At 37.0% G+C, this 22,440-nt stretch overlaps 1 protein-coding gene across 2 annotated transcripts in view; it reads left to right on the forward strand.

Annotated features, from left to right (window-relative positions):
- The window catches only part of REEP3 (receptor accessory protein 3), a 96,710-nt gene that overhangs the window by 38,784 nt on the left and 35,486 nt on the right, over positions 1-22,440 (forward strand). For both annotated transcript variants that reach the window (XM_082720128.1, XM_082720127.1), the window contains exon 2: positions 7,812-7,884. In XM_082720128.1, the coding sequence (XP_082576254.1) occupies positions 7,812-7,884 (73 nt within the window). The remainder of the gene's footprint in view (positions 1-7,811; positions 7,885-22,440) is intronic.

Raw genomic sequence — 22,440 nt, forward strand, 5'->3', positions numbered from 1 at the left:
GTTAATTATGACTGACTCATCCTAACAGCCTGGTCCATCGGTCTTTTGTCATTCTGATTTTTGATTCTGTAGTTTATTTTGTTATTTTAATATTTGGTAACCCATTTTAGTTCATCTCTAGTCTCATTGTTTTTAGTTTTCAGTCCTTTAGTCTACTAGAACACTATCATTACTAATTTTTGTTTGTATGGGAGTATGATTCTAAAAGCGCTGGAATAAGGAAAATTTGCCAAGTAGTTCCTATAGGTGCATTGTCTTATTATGTATTGGTATCATATTACTATCATATAGTTTAGATTATTGGCAACAAGCTATTTGTTGCATTTACTTTTAGCAAAGTGCAATTTAAATTCTCTTATATTATTTTTTTCTTTTTTTTTTTTAAGATTTTATTTAATTTATTTGACAGACAGAGATCACAAGTAGGCAGAGAGGCAGGCAGAAAGAGAGAGAGGAGCAAGCAGGATCCCCATGGAAGAGAGAATCTGATGTGGGGCTCGATCCCAGAACCCTGGGATCATGACCTGAGCCGAAGGCAAAGGCTTTAACCCACTGAGCCACCCAGGCGCCCCCTCTTATATTATTAAAGAGGGAATTTATTATCTAAAGACAGTCTTAAGGGAAATTAAAGTAGTTCAGAAATGTTAATACCATCAGCTATAATGTTTTGGGTTTTGTTTTTTGTTGTTGTTTTTAAGATTTTATTTATTTATTTGAGACAGAGATTACAAGTAGGCAGAGAGGCAGTCAGAAAGAGGAGGAAGTAGGCTCCCTGCTGAGCAGAGAGCTCGATGTGGGGCTTGATCCCAGGACCCTGGAATCACGACCTGAGCCAAAGGCAGAGGCTTTAACCCACTGAGCCACCCAGGCGCCCCTGGGTTTTGTTTTTTTTTTTTTTTAAGGAGAGAATATGATTGTTTTAATCTATATCTCAGAAGCAGTTCCTCTGTCAAAAAAAAAAAAAAAAAAAATGCCCACTATCTGATTTTTCTGATCCTATTAAAAATAGACCCTAAATGAGTATTTCCCTATAAGAATATGAATTGATGCTACTCTTTTAAAGAACAGTTTGGTAATATATTTTAAAAACCCTTGAAATTTCAAACCCTTTGAACTAGTTATTCCATGTGTAGGATATCATTAGGAAATGAAAACTGATTTTTAAATGTGGATTTTGGAATGAGAGTGCATGCTTTGAATCCAGACAATAAGCTTGCAAGGTGTGTGGCAGTAGTTTAACTTCTGTCAGCCTCTGTCTTCACTTCTGTAAAGTAGGTATGAAAGTCATACCTATCTCTGGATATTATTGTGAGAATTAACTGCAGCAATATTTGGAAAGTACTTGATATCCTACATCATATAAATGTCAAAATTGCTCTCATTAGTACCCATAGAAAGATTGTTCACCATAGCATTCACTAAAATAGTAAACACAGGAAAGGATTTGAATGACTTTCATCCATATGAGGGAATATAATACCCTGTAGTTTTTTTTTTAAGATTTTATTTATTTGTCAGAGAAGAGAAAGAGAGAGCACACAAGCAGGCAGAGAGGTAGGCAGAAGCAGAGAGAGAAGCAGGTTCCCTGCCAAGCAAGGAGCCTGATGCGGGGCTCAATCCCAGGACTCTGGGATCATAACCTGAGCTTCATGAAGGCAGTGGCTTAACCCACTGAGCCACCCAGGCGTCCCCCCTGTAGTTTTTAAATGACGTTCTTTAAGGATATGTAAAGATTCCGGAGTCCCGGGATCCAGTCCTGCATTGGGCTCCCAGCTCCACAAGGAGTCTGCTTCTCCTCTGACCTTCTCCTCTGACCTTCTCCTCATGCTCTCTCTCGCTGTCTCTCTCTCAAATAAATAAATAAAATATATTTTTTAAAAAGTCTATATGCTCTAAGATGTCAGTTAATTATGTTTTAATTATATTTTAATTATTTTCAAAATAATATTCCTAAATACTGTCTTTAAATATGTTAATTATGTTTTAAAATAGTATTTTTTAAAGATATTGTAGAAAAAACTGGAAAAGATCATACCAAAATGTTAAGGATCAATATTAATAATTCTTAAAACTGGGTGATAGGTAGAGGGGAATTATATTAATACTCTTGTTTCTATACTATAGACTTTCATATTTCATAATCATTTTTTAAAAGAATGATAATAAAGTTTAAATCCTTAGAATTAGTGTTTTGTAACTTCTTTAGAGGTCAGTTAACCCTCAGTGAATTTTGTTACTGAATTGAATTTTTATTGGTGCATTAAGGTTTTTAAATCATTCAGGAGAATGGCAGTTCAGATTTGAGAACATTTGATAAAAACTGTAATATATGTAAATGTGTGGAATAGCATTGGACAAAAAAGATGGTTCATTCAGTAATGGAATTACTAGTGATTTTTGTCTTTTTTTTTTTTTTTTTTCAGAGATAGTAAAGGCATCCAGGATAGTGTGGAATACGCTAGTGGTGCTCCAATCGTCACTTTTTTTTTTTTTTTTAAGATTTTATTTATTTATTTGTCAGAGAGAGAGCGAGCGAGAGCGAGCACAGGCAGACAGAGTGGAAGGCAGAGTCAGAGGGAGAAGCAGGCTCCCTGCGGAGCAAAGAGCCTGATGTGGGACTCGATCCCAGGATGCTGGGATCATGACTTGAGCTGAAGGCAGCAGCTTAACCAACTGAGCCACCCAGGCGTCCCTGTCTTTTTTTTTTTTTTTTTTTTTATGTTGTCTAAAAATTCTAGCATAAGCTGTATTGAGAATCTTAAGGAAAAGCTTTAATCAATTTTTAATGGAATACTGATAATTTTTATGCATTAACGACTTTATTACTTCTAGTACTAAGAGCACTCTTACTAGTTGCTTCTGAGACTCATCGTTGAACAATACTGTCTTCTCTAAGACAGTTTTATGTCTGAACATCTGTCTAGGAAATAGCCATTAAGTATTTTTCATATGTGTATTTTTCATATGTGAAATACAAAACAAGGGCCATCTCTACTATACATTTGCATAAAATTTCTTTTTTAAAGTAGTACAAATTTTTCAGTATAGCCAGTGTAAATATAGAAAACTTTACCTTAGTGGGAGGGAAAGGTATCGGGAGTATTTTGGCAAAGTTTTCCTTCTTTAGGCAGAAAAAAGATTAAGAGGAAATGAGTAACTATTTTTTCCTGCCTCTATAACTGAAACAGTATTCAAATTTATAGGTGAATTTCATTTGTAGCAAACACTTTCTTTATAAACCATGAGTTTATCTTGTAGGTGGCCTTTTAAAATAAACTACTTGATTTTATACCCTGTGCTCATGGTTTGGCTTTATGCCCGACCTCCCAGGTTGCAAACATCCAGAGTAGGACCCAGTATTAAAGAAAATAAACCAGAAAAAAAACAACACCTAGAAAATATTACAGATGTTAGTAATAAATTACTCAGTAATATTCACATTAGAGCAGCAATAAATTATAATAGTGGTGGTCCTTAAAAATTCTCTCACTGTTTACTAAGACATTTAATTTTTCCCATGTTCCAAATGAAATGTATTATTGTTTTCTACTCTTATAAGAGTTAGGTATTAGGGGATGTTGTGTTTATTCATTTCACTGGTTCTATTCAATACAGAGGTTAAAAAATAAACCACCTATAAGCATAGTAACAACTAGTACCAAATCCTTACAATATGTGAGAAAATTATGTTTTGGAAGTCAGTTACATTGAAAAATACATATATAACCTAGAACATACTAAAGGTGAAATAATTAATCCTGACAAATTCTAAAATTCAAAAACAATTTAGAAGTCTATGGAGGAGTGGTAAATCTTGAAGAAAAAAGACATTAACTGAGCAGGGGGCTGGAAAAGAGGCATATTGAGGAAACCATGTTGGAACAGATGGCTTATATAAGGAAGAGGTTTTCAAATTATGTTCTGATGAGCAACCACAGGGGCTGGTCAACAAGGTGGTAAGGAGGCCAACTATTAAAGTCTTTAAGCAAAGGCAGTGCAGCAGGTGTATTAGGAAGATTGATTTGACATTGGAGCCAGAGGCATGTGTTGGGAAATTATACTGTTAAGTCAGAGGAGATGGCATGAGCCTAAATGTATCATTGGCCATGGGTTTGAAAATAAAATAGGAAGATGGATTCTTGGACTCTCACTAGGGAAAAGCCAAAAGGACTGGGTTAGATATTACAGCAAAGGAAGGAGGAGTCAAGAGTGACAGTGATGAAGAGTCTCACATTGAATTTAAGTGCAGTTGTGCTGGGTTGGAAGGCTTATGGAAGATAATTCATTGATTGTATCCAAATTCTAAAGGGAAATACAAAGTAGAATGAAGTTAACTTGAGTATGTAAATAGACCTCGAAGTTGTGTTTTGATTGGCCCCTCAGTTCTTAAGGTGTGTTGCTTTCTCAGAACTCACTGTTCTGGATAGCCCCTGTGCCACATCGAAAATTCCTAGGTTCTGTGGCTAAAGAAAATGCCGCATCCAGTGTCTGTGGATGGGCTTCTGCTGAAGTAGCTTCACAGGGTGGTGTTAGGTAAGGCAGATTGTTAATGATGTGGCTTCCAGTTGGTGAAGATAAAATCCCCAGCAGAAGACTTGGCATCCTTTGAGCTGGTGACATCAGCCTCAAACCCAGGGCTCATGTTTATGAGGAATAGCAAAGTCACTAGGGATTTACTATCCTTCTCCCACCAAAAAATAAACTATAAATGAACTAAAAATATAGGAATGTAGATACTCATTTTCAGGGTAAGACAAGCTTATTTACTATAAATGCAAACACCTATTTAATGTAAAACTTCGTAAATATGGGTGTTATGGGCTGAATTGTGTCTCCCAAATTCATATGAAGGCCTAATCCCTAGTATCTCAGAATGTGACTGTATTTGGAGATAAAAGATTAAAGAAAGTGATTAAGTTAAAATGAGGTCTTTGAGATGTCTTAATCCAATGGGACTAGTGTTCTTAGAAGAAAGAGGTTACACAGACTAAGAGATGACCATCTGAGGACACAGTGAGAAAGTGACCATTACAAATCCAAGGAGAAAGGCCTCAAAAGAAACCAAACCCACCAACACCTTGCTCTTGGCCTTCTAGCCTGCAGAACTATGAGAAAATAAGTATCTATTGCTTAAGCCATCCTATCTGGGGTTTTTTGTTTTGTTTTGTTTTTAAGGTTTTATTTATTTACTTTACAGAGAGAGAGCACAAGCAGGGGGAGCAGCAGATGGAGAAAGGGAGAAGCAAGCTCTCTGCTGATAAGGGAGCCTGATATGGGGCCTGATCCCAGGACCCTGGGCCACCCAGGCACTACTCTGTGGTACCTATTTAATGACAGCCCAACAAACATAGTTCAGCACAGATTTTTAGCAATATGTAAATAATACCAAAACAGTATCAAACAACAATACTAAAACACTCTCAGAAGATAACAAGAACCTAGACAGATATTACTTAATATGCAAAGAGACAAAGAAGGACCTAGAATCTACAACACTCCAGTAACAGTGAGGAAGGTAGCACCCAGAACTTTGTCTTAAATACCACCCTCCAGTGAAAGGCACCAAGACTCCTTGGAGAAATGACTGATTATAGGAATGAGGCAGGATATACATTGGATGAGTCTGGGACATCATACAGTGCCAGAAAGTAGCATATTGTTCAGAAAAACAAACAAACATATAAACCTCACAATTATAGGTCTGTCTGAGGGACGCAGGAGCAAACTGAAAGATCTTGGTGCTCAAAGCCTTGAGCAGCAGAATGAAGTACTAGTGTGTTAAAACCCGAAGTGTAAAATAAACTAGGGAGTCCATATTGATATAGATAAATCACTGAATAAATAAATTGAGAAGAGGTAATTCTCCCATGCTGAAAAATTCAGATAATTCGTGTAGCTATTCCATTTAAGAAGATTGAACATCATTTCCTGAACTATGGCCTGTGCTTAGCAGCTCCCCAAGAACCACAGCATGGTTGGGGGTGGGGTAGGGAGTAACCTTACAGTGAAGTCTGATAAACCCTACCTCAGCCTTCTGGTCAAGGTTAACAGCAGTAATAAATCATGCTGATACATGTCCTTGATACAATAGGAAATGGTTTTCTTCCCAAAAACTGATACCTCAATTTAATCATGAGAAAACATGAGACAAATTCCAGTAAAGGGATCTCCTCCAATATCCACCAGTACTCAAAACTGTCAAACTATTTCCCAAGGAAAGTCTGAGAATTTTTTTCTTTTCTTTTTCTTTTTAACCGGAGAACTTAAGGAGACAGGATAGGTAAATAGAATATGCCATCCTGGATGGGATCTGGGGTCAGAAAAAGGATGGTAGGTAAAAACTAAAGAAATCTGAATAGAATATGGACTTCAGTAGTTAATAACATAGCAATATTGGTTTGTGAATTGTGACAAATGTACCATACTAATGCAAGATATAGGTAAGAGGGGAAACATGTAGGGCTTATGGTAACTATAGTGTATTCCCAACTTCTCTGTAAAATTAAAACTATTCCAGAATATTTTAAATAGATCAGAAGAGTATAGAACAGGATATCATATACCATGTGCATCAAAAAGCCAGTAAACACTTCAGAAAGTCATGTTTACTGGTTTTCAGGAATGTATATTAAAACATCTGTGAGATTATTTTTCTCCTACTTAGCTGGCACATTTTCTCATTTTTTTAAATAATGATGCCAATGATCAGCAATGTATAGGAGTGTAAAAGTGGAACTGCTTCTCTGGAGAGCATTTTGATGTGAGGTAAAAATGTACGTGCTCTTTGAAGCAGCAACATCCTAACGAGGAAATGAGTATAATGGACAGAGAACTGTTTTTATGTTATGTGCAATCGCAAAAACCTGGAGTCAACCAAAAGCCTCTTTTATGGGATTATTTAAATAAAACTAAGAGAATCTCAATGAGGAATGTAATGAAGGTATTAAGAATACATACGTAGAATATTTGAGGGCAAAAAACTCCATGATGTAGTACCTGAAAATGCCAATTGTAAGCTTTGTGTATGTGTTGTTCCATTTTTGGTTCTGTCCTTTCATTGTATGTGTGATTGTACATATCTGTTGGATCTGCGATTTGGCAAAGTAATCTTAACAGATGGAGTTAAATTAAATCCTGTTAATGATTTAAGCATTTTATAAATGTTTAAAGAGAATATTTTAATGCATGTTGTAATATATCACGTATTGACAGTACCATCATTATAATTAGAAGCCAGTACTTCTTAAAATAGAGTGAAGGACCACTTTTATATTACAAGTTATGTGTGACACACAACATGTTGCATATAACACGTGTTAGATTTAGGTTTTGGGAATATTACATGTGGACAAAAAGTAGAATTTGCATATAATAAAATGTTGCCTGCTGTTCTCTCTGGTAGGGTTGGGACAATTTTTATTTTTGGTGATTTTCTGCATTTTCCAAATGTTCAAGGAACCATAGACTTTTTTTGTGATGACAAAGGTTTTATTTTTAAATTCAAGTATAATGTGTTATTAATTTCAGGTGTACAATGAGAAAGTTTTTTTCAATGATAATTTTGAAAATATTAAATTTTCCCATACCATACCTAGAATATTGAAATCCTCTTCATTTAAAAAAAAAAAAAAAAGAGTATTTTTACTTTTGCTTTCTGAGTGGATTTAGTTTGTGCACAAATTTGCATTTAACAAATTTACACCATTGTATGTTTCCCATGTAGTTTCTACTTTTCTTCTTATTAGGTAAAGTTTTTATAAGCAGTTAAAAGCATTATTGTATTTGATTAGTCTTCTACTTTTTACTTTTAGGTTGGTGTTTGGAATGCTTTATCCTGCATATTATTCCTACAAAGCTGTGAAAACAAAAAACGTGAAAGAATATGTAAGTATAGATTTATGAGTGATTAAGTTTAGCTTAATGAATCTATGATATACAAGATAGAAAAATCATTATTTTAGAAATAGCTGGGATAATGTTTTTGGATAAAAATGTTACATAAATTAAAAGACTAACTTCATTAACTTCATAAACTGATTTTGAATACAATTCTAAAGTGGAGTTTCAAAAATAAGTTCACTGCCAGTTGGCATTTAAGTAAGTGTAGGATTTCCAGGTGGGTAATGGGATCTCTTATTCTTTTTGTCTAAGTTCCAGTTTAAGAAGTTGGGTGGACTGTTTTTTAGCCTGTGAATTTATAGGTAGACTGAGAACATAATTCTTTCTCACCCCAAACTTTTTTCCTTTTTTTCATAGCTGTTATGTCACTTTTTAATTGATTTAAATACACGAATACCTCATCACTACTGACAACTGCAGTCCTTTTTCTTCTTAAATCAGACTCTACAGTTGATGCTTGAACAACACAGGGGTTCCCCCACAGTGAGAAGTCTAAATATAATTTTTTTAACTCCCAAAACTTAGCTATTAATTGCCTACTGTTGAACAATTGCCTACTGAAGAAGCCTTACCCATAAGGTAGACAGTCAGCTAACACAGGTATGTTAAATACTTATTAAAAGTAAACTGGAGAGGGGCATCTGGGTGATTCAGTTGGCTTGGCTTCAGACTCTTGATTTCAGCTCAGGTAGTGATCTCAGGGTCATGGAGCCTGCTTAGGATTCTCTGGCCCGTTCTTTAAAAAAAAAAAAAAAAAAATAAGCAAGCTAGAGAAAAGAGGTTAAGAAAAATCATAGGGAAGAGAAAATACATTTATAGGACTGTGCTAGATTTATTGAAAAAGAATTTGAGTAAGTGGACCTGCATGGTCCAAACCTGTGTTGTTCAGGGGTCAACCGTACTAGCTGATAACATTCCTCCTTATTTGAAATGTTTGTCATACTGTTATTAAAGGACTTTTTTCCTGAATCCCATTAACTTCAGTTGAAATACAGGGTGAAGTTTCTCAACTTTGCACCTATTTCACCTGTAAAGCATTTTAAACCCAGGATATGCAGACTGGTATGCTATGTAGTTGTGGTATTCTCCTATCTTCCCCCTAAATCTGGGTGATTTTTTGGGAAAAGAATTAAGTACAAATCGAAAATGAAGTTTAAATGAGATGCTGTAGTAATACGAAGATATTACCAGTGGGCACACAAATGCCATGCCCTAAAATTAAAAGGGGATAATGGTAAGGAATATGAAAGTGTAATAATGTGGGGAAAAAAGAAATAGGCCTGTCATGTGTAAGTTCATGCTAAAAGAGCAAAAAAAAAAAAATGGTGTTATTTAGCGACTGACCTAAGAACCATTATAAAATATTTATCTGTTTCTTACTATGCATCTGTTTAACTTCGTTAGTGTTAATTTTTAGAGACTTAAAAACATGGGTTTGTGTGTTCTAATTCCTTAATACTCAAATTTTTATCACTGTATTTGTCTATAAATTTGGGATTAATAAGAATGGTCTAACCCTGCAGTTTTAATTGTCTCAGAAGTTAAAGATAACCTATGGAAGAGAATCCAGTAACATTCTTACTCAAACTGATGGAAAAACTATAAAACAGGATATATGTTGATATATGTACATATGTATGCATACATGTGTGTAGTTGGGTATATATTTCACATATTGTCTTGTAGTTTTCAGAGAATAACTCCTTATTAACCGAGTAGAAACTATCTGTATGTAATTTTGCTGTGATATTGTGACTCCGAAAAGTTCTCTTAATGTGCTCTTGGGAACATCAGAATAAGGAGTAGTTGAAGAAGAACTAGGCAGGTAGAAAGGCAGTTGGTTTGATAGTTACATGGTAATCACCTCTCTATAAACAAAATGAAAGCTAAAAACAAAAATGGCCAGGCATCAGAAAAGGAAAGGCAGGGCATTTACCTTTAACTGGGAAATACGATACAACTCGGAAGACCCGGCGACCAGGTTGTCTGCCATCAGGGCTGCTAGCAAGACCAAGCAGAGATGCCAAGAGAAGATGTCACATGAGAACATTTGCATTTATTTAGTTTCCTACCAGTTTCAAAGTACGTTTATACATAATTGTTTCTAACTGCTACTGTAACAAATTGCCATGTACTTACTGGCTTAAACCAACCCAAATGTATTCTCTTACTGTCAAGGAGATCAGAAATCCGAAATAAATCTACAGGGCTGTCCTCTTTCTGGAGGCTATAAGGAAAAATCTGTTCCTTAACTTTTCTAGCTTCGACAGCCCATGTGCATCCTTGATTTAGGGTTCTAGTCATCATCTTCAAAGCCAGAAACATTGAGCTGAGACTTCTCATGTTTCCATCCCTGTGGTTCTCTCTTCTGCCTCCCTCGTCCACTTATAAGGGTGCTTGTGATTACATTGGGTCCACCTGAATAAACCAAGATTCTCTCCCCATCTTAGGGTCACCTGGTTGGCAACCTAAATTCCATTTACAACCCTACTTCTCTTTTACCATATAACCTAACATATTCATAGGTTTTAGGAATTAGGACTTGGACGCCTTTGGGGGAAGGAGACATTATCCTGTGTACTATATCTCACTGATCCTCACAACAACTCTAAATCAATAAGTAAAGTAGGTGGGGAAATATTTCGGTATTACAGTTTCCGAGAAGTAAATTAAGTTGGCCAGGGTCACATAGATCTTTAAGGCAGGAATGGTATCGGATTGGATATCTTATTCATAATGTTTTATTCTTTCTCTGCTACCATGCTACCTTTAGAAAAGTAAATGAGGATTCTAGCTTCAGGGAAAAGTAGGAACAATTTTCACAGCCAGCCAGTGGACCTTCTTCCAACGTAGGCCTGCCAGGGCCATAAAAATAAGGGCATTTTTTTTAAGAAGGGCACTGAGGCTGCTTAACCAGCCAGTACTAGGACAGAACTCATAAGCATCTAAATCAACTGTGATCAAAACTGTTAAAGGTGAAATTGGGTTTTGAAAGTATTGGCAGTTCTTTAAGTATTTCCATTCTAAATTTACTTTTGACGAAATGTTTGAATATTATTTTCTTGCTGAGTCTCGCCTAAACTTAAACTTTGGTCTAACAGTTTTACTAAAACTCTGTTCTCATTGTTTTCCTGTGTACTGATCCCATCCACATTTGCTTTGTTTTGCATATGGTAGTTTCTTAGCAAAGTTAACCTTCTTCAGATTTCCCTGTTATATTTTTAATAGGCTTTCATATTATCTGATATTGTATTATTTGTTTGCATGTGTGTTTGTCCCCCTCCCCCAAGAGACAGCTCCACAGAGTTTTGCTGTTTTGTTAACTGCTACATTCCCTACCTAAAACAGGACGTGGTATTTATAGTAGGTACTCAGTATTTTTTGAATGAATGAGTAAATGAATATTCAGAATAAGAAAAGGAAAGAGGCACCTGGGTGGCTCTGACGGCTGAGCTTTTGCCTTTGGCTCAGATCATGATCTCCAGGTGTTGGGATCAAGCCCCATGTTGGGCTTCCGGCTCAGCGGGGAGTCTGCCTCACCCTCTGCCTCTGTCTCTCCTCCCACTCATGCTCTCTCTCACTCAAATGAATAAATAAAATATAAAAAAGAAAGAAAGAAAGAATAAGGAAAGGAAGTAGAGTTGAAAAGCGTACATTTCTTAAATGGATTGGTCTGGTTTCTCAGCTTTGATTTTGCTGGATTAAGGAGTATATAGTCCATTCTGACTTACCCCAAAGCTCAGTTTCTTTGTGGTATTTGGTTCTTACCTAAATTCCACTGATATCTACTTCAAAATTGTTTTCAGAAAGCAAACATTTTAGATTAATTTACTTCTTTCCACCCTAACTACTACCATTCCCCTTAAGCCTGCAAATAGTAGATTGCACCTGATAAAACAGATGCTGTACTCAAATCAAAACAAATGGAAAGTGCTGTGTATTTTGGCAACCTTCCTTTCTTCCTTTGCCTATTTTTAAAACAGAGCTTTCCTAGGATATAATTTCCTGTATAGTGTGGCTGATATGGCCTACTTAAAGTCTTTCAGCCTTGCAGTAATTGAAATGTAAACTTACTGAAGAATTAGTATGGTTTTGCAAATTTTTTTAGGCTTATACCATCTCGTGACTTGAAAATAGAGTGTTTACTTCCAAGTCGTGTGTAATTGCTGTAGCTTTTCTAGGAAACCGTGTTCTTATTCTAAGAATGTTGGAGAACGTGGCAATGAAAAGATTGGCTGACAGCACTTAAAAAATCAAAATCAGACATTTGGTCCCGAGATTTACTCTGAGCAAGAACAAAGAACAGTGAAAACTCTAGGAGACTACTCTTTTAAAAGGCTTAGAAATAGCCCTCTAAAACCCTATTGACTTGGTTTTGAAAGTGACCTAATTTTTCCTGGATACTTGGGTGATATGAAAATGAACAAATATGCCTCATACCAGCTTAACAGTTATTTTCAACTGGTAAAATGTGAAGCTGTCTGCTAGTTTTAGGGTGGTATAGAAGAGGAAAAAATACAATGAAGTATACATTTTTATATTGTCAGGAAGTATTCCCCAGGTATCTTTTCATATTTTTGTTTAAAGATTTTATTTATTTATTTGTTTGTTTGTTTGTTTGAGAGAGAGAGAGAGACAGCATGAGCATGGAGAGGGTCAGGGAGAGGGAGGAGAAGCAGACTCCCCACTGAGCAGGGGGCCTGGTGTGGGGCTTGATACCAGGACCCTGGGATCATTTACTGACTGAGCCACCCAGGTGCCCCATCTTTTCATATTTTGGATTAAAAATACTTACTTGATTCAAGGATTTTCTTTTGGGAAGTACAAAGGTTAACCTCTGATTAAGTGGAATTTTTTGAAAATTAGTTTTGTCAAGCCACAGGCTTATATTTACTTACCAGAAGGCTGTTTAAGAGGCAGTTTTCTGATCTTTTGTTTCTGATCTGGTCTTCTGTCAATTTTTCTTTTTGTTCTATTTTATGATGGGTTTCTCAATTTCATTTTCTAACCCTTTAGTTAATCTTTAATTCCTGCTCCTGTGTGTTGAATTTCTAAGAGCGCTTTTCATTCAATGAATGTTCCTTTTCCTCTAGTGTCCTATTCTTATGTTGTTTAAAATAGCTTCCCTTTTGTCTGAATCTGTGAATGATGGTATTTTAGATGTCTACTTCCTGCATAATCTTTCCTTTGAATTCTGTTTGTTTGTTTCAGCCTCTGTCTGTCATGTTTGATTTTTCTCAAATGTTGGATAGTCCTTGGTCCTCTGCTCATGTTAGAGTATGATAGTCACAAGCTGGCTAGCGACCCTGTGCCCTTGAAGAGGCCTGAATGTCCTTTTCAGTGTAGGGTGATCTGATGAGGAAATTGTATTTGTTCCCAGAGCTCCTGAGAGGAAGTACCACAAACTGAATAGCTTTAAAAACAAATTTATGTCTCATGGTTCTGGAGGTACAGAGGACATAATCAAGATGTGGACAGAGCCACACTCCCTCTGAAGCCTGTTGAGGAGAATCCTTTTTTGCCTGTTTCCGGGGTCTGGTGGTTGCCAATCCTTGGTGCTCCTTACCTTCTAGCTCTAGCCCTTCATGCTCTGCGCCTGCCCTCACATGGTCATCTACCGGTGTGTCTGTGTCTCAGAGTCGCTTCCCTGCTCCTTCCAAGGAACCAGGCACATGAGATTCGGGGCCCACCATACCCCAGTGTGACCTTGTCTTAACTAATAACATCTGCAATGACCTTGTTTCCAAATGATGTCACATTCTGAGGTACTGGGGGTTACAACTTTGTATTAGTTAGATCAGGCTGCCATCACAAAATACCACACACCGAGGACCTTAAACAACACAAATTTATTTTCTCACAGTTATGGAAGCTGAAAGTCCAAGATTAAGGTGCCATCAGGATTGGTTTTTGATGACACATCTTCCTGGCTTGTAGACAGCCACCTTCTCCTTGTGTCCTCATGTGGCCTTTTCTAGGTGCAGGTGTGACAGACACAAGAGTGTCTTTTTCTTTTAAGGACATGAGTTCTATCAAATTAGGGCCCCCTTATGACTTCATTTAATCTTAATAACCTCCATTAAGGCCCCATTTCCAAATACAGTCACCTTGGGGCTTATGACTTTAACATATGAATTTGGGGCAATCACAGTTCAGTCCATAACAGATGTCAACATATCTGAGGGAGACACAGTCCAAACCATAAAAACTGTTTCCTTGGCAAATTGTCAATTTGTCTGTATCTTTTGGTATTTTCTCTCATGCATGTCAGATTCTTCAGAGAAGATTCTACCATTCTGAAAGGTACTTGCTAGCTAGCATTCTGTTGATAGTATAATGGTTGGGGGCTCTCAATTATTAATTTATAAACTGTAACTTAATTCCTCTCTCAACTGTGTCAGAGATTTGCAAATCCAGAGCTCCTCTGACTCACTCTTCCCAGAGAATCAGCCACAAGGTTCTTCTGGGAGGAAGGAGGCACATCACCAAACCACTAGAGTGGGAGGGCATCTGGGGGCCTGCCTGCTCCTTAGGCAGACTTAACAGCCATTCTTCCTGTCTTTTGCCCTAGTAGCCAAGAATTATGTCACCATTTCTTGAGCCTTTCTGGAGCTCTGCAGTGTCAAGTTGAATTGCTTCTCAATTTTTCCCACTCTCAGCTTAATATTCAGTTTTTTCAGGCCCCCTAAGTCTGTTGCTACTCATCCGCTTCCTTCCTAGCTCCAAAAATTTCAACCTTGTCTTCTCTTCTATATTTTCTGGAGTCAGTTTCTTTTAAAAAATCACTTTTACTGTTGTTTTAATGAGATTTGTGGTAAGGATACAATTAAATGTGTATATTCAGTTTATCATCTTTACCCAGATTCCCAAATAGACTTTGTGAGTGGCATATTTCTGGTTGAAATATACTGCGATATCAAATAAGACTTATTTTATCATTAACATGGGCTCTTAAAATGTGTCTACATAGAAGATGGGTTAAAAGTAGTAATAGATATCATTTTTTAGATCTCTGATAATCATTTTAAAAGTTAATTTTAATTGACATCAGTGAATACATGCGTGTCCATCTTGTCTTGGGTTATTTGTTTTGTAAATCAAGTACCGATAAATAAAAATCACAATTTTCACTTAGGACAGTTAAATAAAATCACTTGGGACAGTTCATTATCCTTTAATGAAATAAATCTACTTACAATTATAAACCTGAGTCTACGGCCATACCACCCTGAACACGCCCGATCTCGTCTGATCTCGGAAGCTAAGCAGGGTCGGGCCTGGTTAGTACTTGGATGGGAGACAATTATAAACCTGATTTTTGATATGCCACGTTTACTTATTATATGTTAACTACATACCAGTATGTATTTTCACTGCTAAAGTAATTGATGCTATTATAATTAAGTGACTTAGACGCTTCCTTACATTTTCTAAAACCAATTTCTTCATAATCATCTCATGGCCATTACATTTTCACTTTAGAAAACAAGTGTTAAATTTAAGTAAGGTTATATAATCGGGGGTTGTATTAAGTGAATGTCTAGCATAGTTCCTTCTAAAATTTTAGAATGTGAATTACAGTACTTCTTGACCTTTATGAAGTCAACAAAAGCATGCCTCCAATTTTCACACTAAGATATAGCTGGCCAAGCACAGCTATCTGGTCCTTTTCTAGCTTCCAATGCAAATGCTTTGGAAAACATACACAAAGAAAAAAAAATTCTCATAGTAACATTTAAACCTAATAGGCTAACTTGGGCTTTTGCTATTATCTAAGAAGAATTTGACCAATTGTGGTGCCAATGGAAATAGATTTTTGAAAACAGGGACAGAAACAGTTGTTTCCATTAAAGGAAATGTTGTTAAGGAGTAAATTGGAGGGAGGCCTAGCCACCTCCACCCCAATCCCCAGTGATGGAACAGCTGAAAATCAGAAAGGCTACAACAACCAAAACACTTGACTGCCACCACCCTCACTGAGGGGAGACAGCTTACTCTCTCTCTCTCTCTCAAATAAACACATAAATCTTTAAAAAATAAAAAAAGCTGACAGATATTCAGAAATATAATAGAAATGTAAGAATATGAGATTCTTTTAAAAAATTACCCAAAAAATTATGTTATACAAATATATGAAATTTTGTCTGTCTCTTGGCTATCAGAATATACTGATTCTTTTTTTAAACCACAGATCCAAACTCCAGGTCAAATGAGAAAACAGTCTTCAAAAGATCTTGAAAAGTCACAAAAGTATATTGAGTTGAATTGTTTTATTTTAAAGTATTGTATTAACTGGGCGCCTGGGTGGCTCAGTGGGTTAAGCCGCTGCCTTCGGCTCAGGTCATGATCTCAGGGTCCTGGGATCGAGTCCCGCATCGGGCTCTCTGCTCAGCAGGGAGCCTGCTTCCTCCTCTCTCTCTCTGCCTGCCTCTCTGCCTACTTGTAATCTCTCTCTGTCAAATAAATAAATAAATCTTAAAAAAAAAAATACTCTTTAAAAAAAAAAAGTATTGTATTAACTTAAAAAGATTTCCAATAGGTATCTTATTTTTTTTTAAATTTTTATTTAAATTCCAGTTAATATGCACTGTAGTAGTAGTTTCAGGTGTACAATATAGTGATTCAAATCTTACATACAACACTCAGTGCTCATCACAAGTGCCCTCCTTTATCCCCATCACCTATATCACCCATCCCGCCACCCACCATCCCTCCAGCAACCCTCAGTTTGTTCTCTCAAAGTCTGTTTCTTGGCTTGCCTCTCTCTTTTTTTTCCCCCTTGCTGATTTGTTTTATTTCTTGAATTCCACATATGAGTGAAAGTATATGGTGTTTGTCTTTGACTGACTGATTTCACGTAGCATAATACTGTCTCGCTCCATCCATGTCATTGCAAATGGCAAGGTGCCATTCTTTTTGATGGCTGAGTAATACTCCATTGTATATGTATATACCAGATCTTTATCCATTCATCAATTGATAGACACGTGGACTGTTTCCATAATTTAGCTATTGTAGATAATGTTGCTGTAAGCATCAAAGTGCATGTCTCCTCTAGACTTAGTGTTTTTGTATTCTGTGGGTAAATACCTAGTAGTGCAATTGCTGGATCACAGGGTAGTTCTATTTTTAACTTTCTGAGGAACCTCCATTGTGTTTCCAGAGTGGTTTTACCAGTTTCCATTATTACCTATAGTGCAAGAGGGTTTCTCTTTGCCTATGTCCTCACCAACATTTGTTTCTTGTGTTGTTGATATTAGCCATTCTGACAGCTGTGTCTTGGCTATCAGATTAAATATAGACTGATTCCTTTGTTTTTAAACCACAGTTCCAAATTCTGTAGGTAAAATGTGGGCAAAAAATCTTCAACAAAAGATCTTAAAAAGTCATAAAGTTCGATGGAGTAGTTTTATTTTTAAATATTATATTAATTTTCGAAGGCTTCCAATAGGCCTCTTTTAAATGAAGATCTAACACTTTAGTTTTATCATGCTATATATTTTTTATTACTATTTTAAGTAGGCTCCATGCCCAGTGTGGAGCCCAATACAGGGTGTGAACTCATGACTCTGGGATCAAGACATGAGCAGAGAATAGGAGTCAGACACTCAACTGACTGAGCCACCCAGGAGCCCCTAAATGTGTTTTTTTTTAATCCCCAAGTAATTTTTATCTGCAGCCAAGGTGAAAATAATTAAGAGGTATCTTATGTTATTGTGAAAAGTGAATCATTTTGCTACATTGTACTTTTTAAATATAAGTTTTTGTATGCAGATGGATCTCAAATAGCAAATTAACAACTTGGAACGTCTTGTAGAAAAATAATGCTTTAACACAATTAATCATACGATACAATTATGGGGGTAAAGATATTCAGTTAGACTTTCAGTGTTGTGAGGCTGGCCATACAAAGGATTTCCTCCATCAGTAAAGTTTCCCTCTAGAATCATTCACCTTTCTGCACCTTACTCCTGCCTCTTTGTTCCTCAGACTGTGTTTACCCAGGGCCTACAGGCTGTCCTGCACCCTGGCACTCAGCCAGCCCTTTCTTACCCCCAAGTGTCCTGTGACCTGTCACTCTTCCCTCTCCACTAACCCAAATGTGAACTTCAGTTCTCTAGGTGCTTTTGAAGGGAAGTAATTTGATATTCCAGGTTCCTTTTCAGTCACGACAGAGATTTATTCTTCCTGGAGTTTTTTCCTGCCAGTCTTTGCTTCTCAAGAACACTGTGTTATCCCATGTGGCTTAAAGGCTGGTTCTTACTGTTTGAATGATTATTGTAGGTTCAAAGTATGCTATTGAGCCCAGAATATAAAACTACAAGTTGCCTATAAAAGAGTGTATTTTAGCTAAAAGAATGACATTTTTCATGTTCTGTGTGCCTTGCAGTCTTGCCTGTCACCTGGACAAAGGAGCATATCCTGGAGTAGCTCAGTTAGTTCATTTGTGGAAATAGCAAGATGGGATTGCATGTGTGAAGGTAGATGGAATGATGGTACCTCCATGCCAGTCCTTAGAATACTTTACGTGGGAAACATGATGGGCCAAGACTTTGGGAGCACTTAGGGAAAGAAGGTAGAGTGACTTTTTTTTTTTTTTTTAAGATTTTATTTATTTATTTGACAGACAGAGATCACAAGTAGGCAGAAACGCAGGCAGGGTGGGTGGGAAGCAGGCTCCTCACTGAGCAGAGAGCCTGATGCGAGGCTTGATCCCAGAACCCCCGGATCATGACCTGAGCCAAAGGCAGAGGCTTTAACCCACTGAGCCACCCAGGCGCCGCCCCATTTATTTTTTATTCATTTATTTGTTTTTAGGTAGAGTGACAATTTAATGTTAAAAGCACACGTAAGGGGCAGCTGGGTGGCTCCGTTGGTTGAGCATCTGACTCTTGGTTTCAGTTTAGGTCACCATCTCAGCCTGGTAGAATCTGAGCCCCTATCAGGCTCTTTACTCAGCAAGGTATCTGCTTGAGATTCTCTCACTCTCCCTGGGCCCCTCCCAGGAAATTCTGTGTGGTTCTTTTATAAGGGAACTGTTTTTCTCACAAATATTTATTATCCCAAATAAATCAATAGTACCTTAAATAGTATAAAAAAGTGAACTGTGAATTCTCAGCCAGTATAGGTGGAGAGAGTTATTTTGGACAAAGACGTCATTCTTTCCTGAATTCTGCTCCCGCGAACAGTTCCCATAAGCAGATCCTGCTTTTTACATCTTCTTTCCAACACTCCCTTTTAAATTAATTATCACCTAGTTTTTAAATATGTTTGCACTTTTGCCTTCTCTCGAGTTCGTCAGACCGCTGAGGTTAGGGACGAGATACACAGGGCTTCTGTGATGCACAGTCACTGGGGAAGACCAAGGAAGTAGGGTGACAGAGGCTTCCATTTCTAGTTACAGTCCATTATTCCTACAGGCTAATTAATCCGTGAGGTCTTTGGCAGTGATGCCTGGGATCTTGCAGCAGCTTCACCATCTGAGAATATAATCCCCAGACATCTGAATTTGGGGGAGCTGTACAAAGTTAAGATATTCTTAAATGGGGCAGTGGGGGAAGAAGTACCCCAAAGTTGAGGAAGCCCAAATCAATTCTAGCCTCATGTATTCACCCCAAACACATGTCCCTTTTTTTAAAAAAAGAACTCTTTTCAGCCATGGCGTCTATTCACTTTGGATTGAACTTCAACTAGCTTATTTTCAAGCATGCTTCTAACTTGGCACAGCTGTGGGAAAAATCCCATAACTGAGCCATCTGGGTTGGATAAAAGAGGGAGTTTTTCTATTGATTTCTCACATTTTGTTCCTTTTTGTTTTTAGTGGGGAAAAATCATTATGAAGTAACCAAATTATTGCATAATGTTAATGAAACGGGAGAAATCTTTTCAACTCTATACTATTGCTAAAGAATTCTATATTAGAAGGTCTCTGTTGTCTCTGAAATGTGGTGTAGAATGAATGTTTTGGGTGAATTGACTTGAGTGAATAATAATGGTCAGAAAATAAAGTTCTCTTTGGGTGGTCTGAAATTCAGCAGTGTTTATTTCTTTTTAGATTCAGCAAAAAAAAAATTTTTTCCTGTGAAGCATATTTTAGCATTTTCTGATCTGTCTTTACTTAGTGTGGTTATAATTGAAATCACTAGGCATATGTAATTTTTCATTTTTTCTTAAAGACCAGCATTAATTGCTTTATGATTCAAAGAATCTGGAATTATGAAATGTTGGAAAATTACTTATTCCCTGATAAGTCTGAGAACTTTGACAGAATAGACTGTTTTGTATGTTATGAACTGCTGTTTGCAGTCCGGAGTTACTTGTTTGTTACGTGTTTGAGTCTTGCATCAATCCAGACCTTAGAATTAAGAAACTAAATTTCTATTATTTATTTATTTATTTATTTAAGACAGAGCAAGAGTGTGTGTGCAGGGGTGGTGGCAGGGGCATGCTTAGGAAGCAGGCTCCCGGCTGAGCGGGGGAGCCTGATGCAGGGCTTGATCTGAGGACCCTGGGATCATGGCCTGAGCCAAAGGCAGCCCCTTAACAGACTGAGCCCCCCAAATTAAGGAACTATTAAGCAAAAGTCTTCCTCTGCTCTTGCTTTATCTGATCCACGGTGCTGGGTGCTGGCAACATGATAGTGGACAGGTTGGTTTCTGTCCCTGTTGGTTGTTATAGACTAAGCAGCAGGGGTAGGTGTTATATAAACCATTGCTAAGAAAGGATGGTGCACAGAGATTATACATGACCTTTAGAGGGGCGGGAGTTAATTAGGGAAGGCTTTCCTTTGGAAGTGAAGAAACTTCATTCCTGCAAGGCGAATAAATAATATATACTATTTAATAAAACATTAGTAGTTACATGGTGGGCAAACACTCTGTTGGTTTTCACCAAACCTTATTCTTTTATGTCCTCTTTTACTAATCCCTCCTACGAAAGCTTCTTGGTGGTAGGAATACCTTGACATCAGGTTTATGCCTATTTCATGTAGAAGGGCTTTGTTGCTAAAAGGCCCTGAGTAATATCTATCAAATTAATATATCACATAATTTTTCTTTTATCATGCAAGTGTAATTATACACTGAGATCATTTAACATATGTTACTGTTAATATCACTGTTGTTATAATATCACACTGGTCCTAGCACAGAATAAGTTATAAAGATACAATTTAAGAAAAAAAAAAATTGGGGGCACCTGGGTGGCTCAGTTGGTTAAGTAACTGCCTTCGGGTGTCTGGGTTCTCTGGGTCCTGGTATTGAGTTCTCTGGGTCCTGGTATTGAGTCCTACATCGGACTTCCTGCTCAGCAGGGAGCCTTGCTTCTCCCTCTTCCACTTTCCCTGCTTGTGCTCGCTCTCTCTCTCTCTCTCTCTGTCAAGTAGGTAAATAAAATCTTTAAAAAAAGGAAAGAAATTATTTTTTCTTTCAATAGGCACCACACCCAGCATGAGCCCTACACAGGGCTTGAACTCATGACCCTGACATCAAGACTTGAGCTTGATGTCAGGTCACCAGACACCTCAATATTTTTTAATTAATATGGCATTACTGCTATTACCATGACTCATAAATCTATAGCAACATGCCTCCTTCCACGAGAACATGATATTCCCCTGTATATTTGGGGCCTGTGCATTGCTCTCAATTTCTGTGATGGAATCAGAAGGATGGTTTCACGGTTGCTTCACTTTTTGTTTGTTTTATTTGTTTGAGGATTTCAATCAATTTCATTGTCTAAGGGTATAAATCATAAAAACTTGTTTTCTTAAAAATGTTAAAAGATCGTGAAATGAGGCCTACTTTTCTTTTGCAATCAAGGGTAGGTAAATGCATACCTATTAAATGGAGCATGGTCTTTTGATAGTAAATTTAGCCTATGGGTATATTCATTTTACAGTATTCACTCAGGCTTAAAATATCCTCTAATTCCTTTGAGAAAGTAAAGCTAAGAACACCATCACATGACTGTCTGGGTTTCTGAAATGCTAAGGCTTTGTAAAAGCCTTATGGATTTTGAGTAATAATAAAGCAGGTGCTGGCTTGTTAAATAAGCTAATCTGATCCATGCACTATAGAAACTAGAATGTAATTTTAGATACTATGGTTTTGTATCACAGATGAGTCCATAATCTCCAAAAGAACTTGCTTAATTATAAAAGTATATTTTCTTGGAATATAAATTCATTGTGATATTTAAATGATTTTAAGATTCCGTTTGAGGAATCTTACTTATAAATGTTGTATTTTAAATTAAAATATTCATATTTCTCTAGTCACAAAAAATATAGTACATAAAGCATTCCAAGATTTATTTATTTTTTCTTTTTTAAAGATTTTATTGACTTATTTGACAGAGAGAGAGCACAGGAGGGGGAGCAGCAGGGAAAGGGAAAAGCAGGCTCACCAAGCAGAGTGCCCAAAGTGGGACTCAATCCCAGGAACCTGAGATCATGACCTGTGCCGAAGGCAGACACATAACAACTGAGCCACCCAAGTGCCCTGCATTCCAGATTTAAATATAATCGCCAGTTCATTGTGA

The sequence above is a fragment of the Mustela nivalis genome, assembly GCF_964662115.1.
Source record: "Mustela nivalis genome assembly, chromosome: 2".
In the NCBI taxonomy this organism is placed as follows: Eukaryota; Metazoa; Chordata; class Mammalia; order Carnivora; family Mustelidae; genus Mustela; species Mustela nivalis.